This window comes from Toxorhynchites rutilus, chromosome 2 (genome assembly GCF_029784135.1).
Source record: "Toxorhynchites rutilus septentrionalis strain SRP chromosome 2, ASM2978413v1, whole genome shotgun sequence".
Taxonomy (NCBI): domain Eukaryota; kingdom Metazoa; phylum Arthropoda; class Insecta; order Diptera; family Culicidae; genus Toxorhynchites; species Toxorhynchites rutilus.
Genome location: NC_073745.1, coordinates 296,938,108 through 296,948,612, shown reverse-complemented (window position 1 = coordinate 296,948,612; position 10,505 = coordinate 296,938,108). Strand labels below are relative to the sequence as shown.

Sequence of the window (10,505 nt, the reverse complement as noted above, 5' to 3'; positions counted from 1 at the left end):
CCGAGTTGAGGGTCTGGCCATAATTGAGCAGCTCATAGTGGATGATTCCCTTCCAATCCCACCAAACACACAGCAAAACCTTCTTGGCCGTCAATCCGGGCTTGACGATGGTTTGGGCCGGCTCACCACGTTTCGACCACGACTTTCCGCTTTAGGTTGTCGTACGTGATCCACTTTTCATCACCAGTCACCATCTTCTTCAAAAATGGGTCGAGTTCGTTCCGTTTCAGCAGTGCATCGCAGGTGTTGATTCGGTCTAAAAGTTTTTTTTTGCGTCAACTCGTGTGGCACCCATACATTCAGCTTTTTTTTGGAATCCAATCTTCTGCAAATGGTTCCAAATGGTTTCATGGTATATACCCAGTTCCTGGCCAATCGAGCGAGTGCAAACATGCCGGTCTACTTGGATGATTTCAACGATTTTATCGGTTTCCACGACGATTGGCCTACCAGTACGGGGTGTATCTTCGACAGCCACTACACCAGAACTAAATCGATCAAACCAACCCTCTGCTGTGCGAATCGTTACACTATCGGGACCATAAACTACACGATTTTTTTCGACCGCCTTCGTTGCAGTTTTACCTCGCAGGTAGTAAAAACGTTAAATATGGCGAATTTCTTGCTTGGTGGACTCCATCTTTGACGCGCTATAACTTGAGACTGAAAAGGACAATCACAACACTGTCAAAACGATACTTGTAGCACAGATTGTCGTCTTTACATAGCCGTATAGTATGACCCGATGCGATAAGTGCAACACAAGATATGTTCAAGTGTTGCCATATATTGACAATATACGACATTTCTTTTTCCCCAACCCAATATTTTGACATGCAACAGCTCTACTGAAGTATAGGGTGACTCAGAAGTCATTACATTCTTCAAACATAAGGTGACTATCAATATGGCATCTATAGTCAACAGTTATACTACCAAACAAGCAGGTGACCACTTTGACCCACATGACCAATTTGTCCCCAGTACTCCTACACGATTTTAGAGGTGCAAAATGATCCGCATAAATTGAATCAAATATTTCTGTTTTGAATCAAATTGAATTTTTCTAACCGTGTTTTAGGTTTATTTGTATAAGTACAACACATTAAATCCCGTATGGGTGCAACAAAATACTCCCACACCGGATACGAGAACCCTACTCGACGCCACTGATGCACAGCATGCATACATTTTATAGGAATCACTGTTCATTTTATAGCAGCGGTCGCATCTGAAATTTTCAAGAATTTTTTTTTGTAAAATCTGTATCTTTTGACGGTAAAAAATTCACGTTAATCCGTTTTGTTTTGGAAAATTTGTGCTGGATGGAAACCGAGAGAATAAATTTGATTTTGTACACCCACAATAAAAATATGGCGTGGTCAAGTAACAAAATAGCGAATTCGCTGAAAGTGGCTAAATCGACCGTGTATGGGGTGGTGGGGGTAAAACGGACATGTCAAGAAGAACTTCAATTGTGTATTTGTATACTCATGTTTCCCAAAACATTGATGCAGTTTCTTTGGTTTCAATCAGCTTCTAAACAGTCCACATTTGGCGATTTGATTTCCATTTATAGACGCAGGGCATTCTTTAGGAACAAATTAAACAGACTTTTCACAGTCCATCTCACTCCCATTGGCAACTGTCCGTTTTACCCCACCAGTACAAGTATTTCAATAATTTAAATGTTCCACTCAAAAATGAATTTACTTTTTTGTACATACCTAATATCGCTTCTCTGTTAACTCACAAACCGAAATATAACCATCAGCGAATTGAATTTTATTATTAAATAAATCAAAATGCTTAATATCGAAGCCGCTAAAATTACACCCACACGCGGAATCATGTACCATTTTCGGTTTTTGTTTTCCTTTTTCACTTTTGATCAGTATTCATTGTCAAAGGGTGGCTTAAATATTAAAGAATAACATGTAGAAGGTGTTCTCATTAACAGAAATCTGAAATTCAAAATGTAACTATACAAATCAACCACCTGTACATATTACCCCCACTGTCCGTATCACCCGCGGTTCCCCTATGATGTGCTGAAATGTTTCCGTAAACGCACAACTGCTGTTCGGATGAATCAGAGGATACGTCGCAGTGGAATTTGCGATCGGAAGCTGATAACCATTAAGGCAAACCAGGGACTCTCGTACTACGACGTCGCCAAAAAACACAACTCTAACCAAAATACCATCCGGAGAATCGTTATCGAGAAGTTTATCGTAATTACCGTGCCTGAATGCAACCAAACAGGGCACTGAAGCAAAATCTGGTGGCCAAAAGACGCGCTCCAAAGTTGTACAACAAGTGTTTCATCAGGTTACTTTTATTACGGGCTTATTTAATCTTTCAGAAATCACGACTGGTTTTACGTTTATAATTTATTCTATAACTATTTCTTTCTAAGAACAAACTCTATTTTTCTTCGATGCGATTGATTGGGTGACCGGTTCTGGAAACTTCCTAATGTGGAGAAAACGGAATCGCGTGTGCCTTCCTCAACGGTTCAGTGCCAAGTGAAAAGTTTTCGCATGGTTTATAAAATAACAAGTTTTTCATGACAACGGTTGTTAAGGACGACGAACATGGTAACGGTATAGATAACTATCCTGATTGCTATGATTCAAATTCTAAATGTAACATAAAACCGGCCACCTGAAATAACTATTTCACTATTCATTAAAATTAATTTCGTTTACAATATCAATTCATACAAGTTCATTAATTACTATTGGTATCAGTTTGGGTTGAGGGTAATAAACATAATTTCGTCACTGGTCGCTTCAAAATTCCAGTCGACGTTCGTAATGTCACAACACGTACGATGTTGTCCGGTCCAGGATGAACCTCTACAATCCGTGCTAGAGGCCAGCGAGTCGGTGGTAGAGACTGGTCCTGTAAAATGACTATTTGACCAACTTGAAAATCGGTCTTCGATGGATTCACTGCAGTCTGTCGTTGGAGCTCTTTGAGATACTCGTTCTTCCACTGCTGCCAGAATTGTTGGACCTTTTTCTGCATAAGTTGAAATCTGTCCAATCGATTGATTGGTACATCTCCAGCATCCATATCGGGTACAGCTTGTAGTGAAGATCCCACAAGAAAATGTCCAGGTGTGAGAGCTTCCAAATCGTTGGGATCCTCCGAGAGTGGGACTAATGGACGCGAATTCATGCAGCCTTCTATCTGCACCAGAATTGTCTCCAGGTCTTCCCTCGGTAGTACTGCGCTGCCAAGTTGACGAACAAGGTGCCGCTTCGCCACCTTCACTGCGGACTCCCATAATCCGCCAAAATTGGGTGCACGTGGTGGTATAGTGTGCCATTGAATTCCCTTCGTTGCGAGACTGGTTGTGATAAGTTCAGTTGCGTTGTGATCGTTGAGCATATGATATAGTGCATTGAGTTCGTTTTTCGCACCGATAAAATTCGTGCCATTATCGGAATAGATATGTTCCGGGTTTCCTCTTCGAGCCACGAAACGGCGTAGTGCACACAAAAATGATGACGTGGATAAATCTCCTACTAGCTCTATATGTACTGCTTTAGTACAGAAACATACGAACAATGCCACATACGCCTTTGTAGGTGCAGCGCGTCTATTGGGAGACTTGACGAAGATCGGTCCACAATAATCAATTCCCGTAGTCGTAAATGGTCGACTAGGAGAAATGCGAGCGGTAGGAAGTTGACCGATAGGTTGTTTGGTTAATTTCGGATCAACGCGAAAACATCGATAGCATGTTCGGATTACGCTTCGAACAGCTCTTCTACCGTTTATAGGCCAATATTCGTTCCGAACCGTTGCGAGCGTGAGTGATACACCACCATGGATTAATTTTTGATGAGTGGATATCAAAAGCAATCGTGTGAAATGATGGAAACCTGGTATCAAAATAGGATGCTTCATTGCATATGGCTGATTTGAAAGTCTGAGCCGGCCACCGACTCTAATTATGCCGGTTGAATCTATGAATGGGTTTAACAGTTTCAAAGAAGATTGGTTCGATACTGAATGACCTTTCTTCAGTTGGCATATCTCTGGACTAAAACATTCGTTCTGTAAAATTTTTATCAGAGTTATCTTCGATGTTTGTAATTCTTCCAATGTAAGTACAGTAGCTGTCTGCTTATCTTTTCTTCGTGCGTTATTTATAAATCGTAAGCAATAAGCAATCGTACGGATCATTCTGTGGTACGATGAAAAACGTGTTATAAGTGGATTTGATGGTGGAGAAGCTTGTATTACCAAGCTGTGCGTTTTACGCTCAAGCTCTTCTTCGGGAAGTTCGGTGTTGGTTTCATTCTTAGGCCAATTTTCCTCTCCCTCTCTCAACCAATATGGACCATGTTTCCATAGATCACTTGTCAGTAGCTGCTCTACTGTAATTCCTCTTGAGAGCAAATCTGCAGGGTTACTTGCTCCAGGTACGTGTTTCCAATTTCCGCCATGAGTCATCATCTGAATATCTGCCACTCGATTTGCCACAAATGTCTTCCAGTTTTGCGATGGGGAACGGAGCCAATGGAGTACTACCATCGAATCTGACCAAAAATGTATTGATGCAAACTCCATGTCCAGTGCAGCTCTAACCTTGGTGAACAAATGAGCAGCTATTTGTGCAGCGCATAATTCTAATCTTGGAATGCTGCGTTTTTTCAGTGGTGCCACTCTGGATTTTGATGTCAATAATTCAACCTTAACGCTCCCATCCATAGCCTCCGATCTAACATAAATACAAGCTCCGTATGCGAGCTCCGATGCATCAGCAAAGCAATGCAATTGCACCTTTCCTGGATTAAAGGCATATCGATTTATCCGAAAATTAGTCAAATCTGGTAACTCTTTGAGAAATCGGGTCCACGTATGCTGTATTTCTAGTGGAACTTCTTCATCCCAACCAATTGAAAGTGCCCATAATTGTTGTAATAATATCTTTGCGCGTACTATTATCGGTGTCATTAATCCCAATGGATCGTACAAACGAGCAATGCTTGACAATGGTGTCTATTCTGTATTTCAATCGATTCGAAATATTTCGAACGACTTGGTAAATTCCATTCCCTGTTTCGTTCGAGGTGTTTTCAAATTCGAATACCTTTCGTTCGGACTGTTTTGTTTTCGAACATCTTTCATTCGAATCAAACCAAACGTCAAACCCACTTTGTTTATGAAGGAGTGAATAATTTCCGCAGCGGATGAGCGGTGAACTGCAAAAATGTAAGCTAATTTTTAATCATTTTTTTCTTTAAATTAATTTTAACGTTCAACAGGGAAAAAAACAAAAACAAAACAACCACTAAAAATCAGTTCGAGCGGATTGTGCTGCTTCTGGAGCAAGAGCCGGACATAGCAAAGGGTTTCTCCCGAGGAAATTCCGGACCCTTCTGGGATGATCTGGCGGCAGAAGTCAATAGTTTGGGACCGCCTATTCGCGATGGAAGTGGATGGAAAAAGGTATATACTAAAACGAATCCGAAACATATGTTTATAGTCTTATTTTTGCCCTGGTTTTCTGTGTAGGTTTGGGCGGACTATAAGTCCGGATTAAAGCGAAAACTCGCTCACAACAAACGGGAGCAGAGGGCGACAGGTGGAGGACCCAATAAAATTATCAATTTGTCCGAGCTGGAGGAGCAGGCAGTTCTACTAACTGGGTTACTTGCGACCGTGGAAGGAATCCCGGGTACCTCATCTCATGGAACACAGTTGGGTTCGCCTTCGGGTGAACCTCAAGCTGCAGACCAGGAAAATTTTATATATTATGGTACTTCCGACGAGTGTGACGGTATCAATAATACCATTCACTTCCAGCCCTCTCAGCCGAAAAAATCCAGACCTTCTACCACGAGGCTATTAGAGCTGCAAGTCGAGCAACAAAACAAATTTCACACCAATGTGAAATCCCTGTTAAAAAACACAAACAAGAATTTGAGTGATCTGGTTCATTATCAGCGCCAATCAGCTCGAGCGATTCTTTCCGTGGATGCCACACTCAAAGAACATCTGAGTGAACAAAAACGACATAACCACGAGATGGAGAAGATCGCGCCGGAGAAATCAATAGCGACAAATCCTTGAAACGCAGATTGCGTATATTTCAGAACATTAGAATAATGTTTCAAAATATCAGTGATCTGATTTTTTATCTTTATATTGTAACTCAAGTATAAAAAAATGAAAAAAGTTCTAATCGTATTTTTATATCTTTCCATGGAAGAAAAATCTTACTTAATTTTTTCTTTGAAGTTTGTTTGGAATAGCATCAAAATTATATAAACTTTTTTAAAATTCACGAATTTCGCCTATAGTTTATGGAACTTCCTTAACCCCTTCACGTACAACATTGAACTTCACTCGTTGTTTCTCGATGTGAAATAATTACATAGCCTCAGGCATATGATGAGGATACCGACAACTGAAGATTATCAAATTTCCGTTATTTAAAAAAAAAAATTGAATGAGCTAAAAATATAAAATATAATTTGAATATTATAATTAAAATAAAAACGAACGAGTTAGTACGTAGTAATAACTCCTTCGTTTTTATTTTAAACACAACATGTATTTGCTCATCATAGGGCACCCATGTTAGATACCCACACTCAGCAGAGTAGCGGAACGACTCGAAATGCTCGTTTTGGGCCGTGCTGTTGGAAATTAAATCGTACAGCAAGGGGTTAAAACAACGCAAAAAGTATTAATAATGGTTATTTGAATACTTGGCCTGCTTACGAGAAATCGATAATGACATGTTCTCAAAGTGTTGGCAGGAATAAGAGTAAATAATTCTGCCGAAACCATAGTTAAGTAAGGAAGACACTTCCTTTTCCGGTGGTTGTTATTTATTTGAGCATTTGCAAACAAGTTAGATGAAATTTAACAGTCATAAATATTAATTTAAACAAAAGTTTATTATGTAAACAGCTGCATAACATATTATAACTACTGAGAACGACCAAATTCTAAGCATATATTGTGAAGTGCACAGCATACATTTATAATTTGAGCGCATTTAGTAGGATTGTAGTGAAGTTGTCTCGCGCCAACGATGCATCTAAACCGATTTTTTAGTAAACCGATTGTCCGCTCGACGATAGCACGACCCAAGGCATGCCTGCGATTAAAATCGCTCTCCAAACTCCCTTCCTCCGCTGCTCTGAATGGGGTAACTAACCAAGGTTCCGATGGATAACCAGCATCACCTGAAAATATTTTATCACACAGTACATACAAGTATACTAAAATATTGTAGTTGAACATTACCTAGAATCTTAGTATTAACTTCACCATTTTGGTGAAGCTGCTCAAAGTGAGTTCTTGCAGGGCTTACACGCCATATATGAGAGTCATGATTAGATCCCTGGAAGGTAGGATCAACGAAACGAATCCTTTGCTGATCGTCACAAACCTATGTTGATAAAAAAGAGTATTTGTTCATTGATTTGTTAATTCAAATACTAATAATACTTACAATCAGAACGTTGAGACTATAAAATCCCTTCCGATTAAAAAACAAATTTCGATTCAGCTTAGGTGGAATAATTTTTACGTGGGTTCCATCCAAACACATAATAACACCCGGAATTGATGTTTTCTGATAGAAGTGTAGTTTAGCACGCCGCTGTTCGTCTTCCGTCATATTTAGGGAAATCCATTTCTTACACAGTGTCCGCTCCAGAATGTTAAGCATTTCAGTCAGCACCTTGGAAAATGTGGGCTGTGCTATGGCAATGTGACAATCTTGCCCTGCTCCATGTTGATAATTTCCTTCAGCAAAGAATCGCAAACATGCTGCGAGTTTCACCTCCGTGGATAGACCACCTTTCCTTGTGGTAAGGCAGTTCTCAATTTCCTCTAAAACGTACCGAAAAGCTTCCTTACTTAGACGAAAACTTTTGATGAATCTGAATAAGGGCAAAATAATCAATAAGAGAAACAAACATGGGATTTTTGAGACGGATACTTACGCTTCATCAGAAAGTTTCATGAAGTCGGTTGATTTTCGGTGGTTTCGCCGATGGTAGCAAGGCATTCCAATTTCTTCTTGCTCCGCCAAATTCGGTAACAAAACGGAATCCATTGAACGAGAAAATTTTCTCACAAATTTCTCTTAGGATCAAAAATTAACTGAAATTCAACTCGCACTCGCCGCTATTTAATACGGTGTTTCTTTTTGTTTATCGGTTTTTGACAGATCGATGCATATTCGAAATTTTCTAACACTTTCGTTCGAAACGAGCAAAACGATTGGAATAGGGAATGGTAAATTCGAAAACGATCGAAATATCACTTTCGAACGAAATAGAAATCCGTCGGAATACAGAATAGGCACCAATATTGTGCGTTTCGTTATCGTTCCATCCTTCACGTTTGGTTCAATGTCGAATCGAAATTGATCGGATTTTGGGTCCCAACATATTCCCAGGGTTTTTATTGTTTCCTTAGAGTCGAACATTTGACAAGGTTGTGTGGCTAGGTTTTCCTCCGGGATTCCGTCCAAAGCTTCTTGATAATTCGAACACCATTTTCGTAATCGGAAACCTCCGCGTTTCAGTAGCTCATCCATTTGTTCGCATAGTTTTTTAGCATTCTCAATATTAAGCCCTATTCTTTATTCCGACGGATTTCCATTTCGTTCGAAACCGTTATTACGTTCGAATTATAATTTCGCATTCTCTATTTCGAGCGTTTTGCACGTTGAATGTTCGAAGAGAAACAGATCGAAAGAAATGCAAAAACAACTCGAACGGAATACAGAATGGAATTTTATCAAGTCGTTCGAAATATTTCGAATCGATCGAAATACAGAATAGGGGTGATTGTCTTCACCTCGAATGAAATCATCCATGTAAAAATCCCTTTTCAAAGCCATCGTAGCGAGAGTAAACGATTCACCTTCGTCTTCGGAGAGTTGATGTAGGATTCGTGTCGCTAGGAATGATGAAGACGCCAGACCATACGTCACTGTGGTTAATTCATATTCTCTGATCGGATCATCTTTACTAAACCGCCATAACAAACGTTGTAGAGGGCGATCGTCGGGATGAATTAGAATTTGACGATACATCTTCTCTATATCTGCTGTTAGCGCTACCTTGTATTTGCGGAATCTGAGAACTAAACTTAATAAATCTTCCTGGATTATTGGACCGACTAATAGTGTGTCGTTTAAAGCATAACCTGTGCTGGACTTCATCGAAGCATCGAACACAGCGCGTACCTTCGTGGTGGTACTTGATTCGTTCAATACCGGATGGTGAGGGAGATAATAGACCACGGGTGGAATTTCTTCGCTTACCGATACCTTTCGCATGTGACCCATGTTGATAAATTCGGTAATAAAATCGTGATATTTTATCTTGAGTTCAGGAGTTCTATCCAATCTTCGTTCTAGACTTTCCATTCTTCGCAAGGCGTGGGAGTATGATTCGCCAATTAATTTCGACATATCACGTTTCTTTGGATATTTGACCATATATCTACCAGTGACATCTCTTGTTGTTGTTTCGCGGAAAAATTGTTCACAAATTTCATCATTGGCGGATGGGATAGTTGCATCTATGTCTTCAATTTGCCAGAATTTCTCCAAATTACGGTCAATAGATTCAATCGTTGAAAAACAATGCATTTGGCATGTGATAATAGGGTTAACCATAACCGTTCCAGTAGCAAACCACCCGAACACGCTTTCAATTAAAACGGGCGATGGATTGCCGATTTGTATCCGGCCACCCTTTAGGAACGAGAAGAAATATTCAGCTCCGAGAATAAGCTCAATTCCTTTGGATATATTAAATTCGGGATCTGCCAGGAAGATATTCTCGGGGATCCTCCACTCTGTTGTTGGTATAGTATGGGTAGGTAAATTTGTGGTGATTTGCCTGAGTACTAAAAACTCCATGGGAATAGAGAAATTGCTGTATCTTGAACTTATGTTGGTGTATACGCTTCCGAAGGTTTCTGTTGGGGACGCTCCGATACCGAAAACAGGTTGATTTGTCCGATTCCTAACTAGTCGCAGTCTCCGACAAAGTTGATCGCTCATTAAGTTGCATTGCGAACCCGAGTCCAACAGTGCCCGAGCGAAATATTGTTTACCGTAACCGTCTTGGATAATTAGTACGACTGTTGAGAGCAGTACATTAGCACCAGAATGTGTCACTTTGGGATTGGTTGATTGGATGGAATTCGCTGTCAAAACGTTGAAATCATTGTTGAAACTGGTCACGTTGGAATTTGTGAAAGGTGTAATTCGGGATATCGCTTGCGATTCGAAACCAGGATGTAGCATACTATGATGTCGTTTCTGACAAATTCTGCAACTGAATTTTGATTGACATTTTCTAGCAAAATGATCATTCCTAAAACAATTGCTGCAAATTTTCTTCGTGTTCACCAGGTTGAGACGATCCTTCAATTGCATCTTCTCGAAAGTGGGACATTTGACTAAAAAATGACGCTGATTACAAGCAAAGCACTCTGGTAAATTA

The 10,505-nt window shown here is 40.1% G+C and overlaps 2 protein-coding genes across 2 annotated transcripts; one reads left to right on the top strand and one right to left on the bottom strand.

Moving 5' to 3' along the window:
- Window positions 1–5,096: 5,096 nt before the first annotated feature.
- LOC129767435 (uncharacterized) lies at window positions 5,097–6,448 on the top strand. The gene is made up of 3 exons (XM_055768337.1): window positions 5,097–5,232; window positions 5,286–5,469; window positions 5,536–6,448. Coding segments are annotated over exons 1-3 (744 nt in total). The 5' UTR covers window positions 5,097–5,230; the 3' UTR covers window positions 6,094–6,448.
- A 155-nt stretch (window positions 6,449–6,603) lies between these two features.
- Window positions 6,604–8,338, bottom strand: LOC129766982 (putative nuclease HARBI1). The gene is made up of 5 exons (XM_055767577.1): window positions 7,983–8,338; window positions 7,487–7,919; window positions 7,279–7,423; window positions 7,092–7,217; window positions 6,604–6,662 (listed from the first exon to the last, which is right to left on the bottom strand). The coding sequence occupies exons 1-5, from the start codon at window positions 8,093–8,095 to the stop codon at window positions 6,604–6,606; spliced, it is 876 nt and encodes a 291-aa protein (XP_055623552.1). The 5' UTR covers window positions 8,096–8,338.
- Between the last annotated feature and the right edge of the window lie 2,167 nt (window positions 8,339–10,505).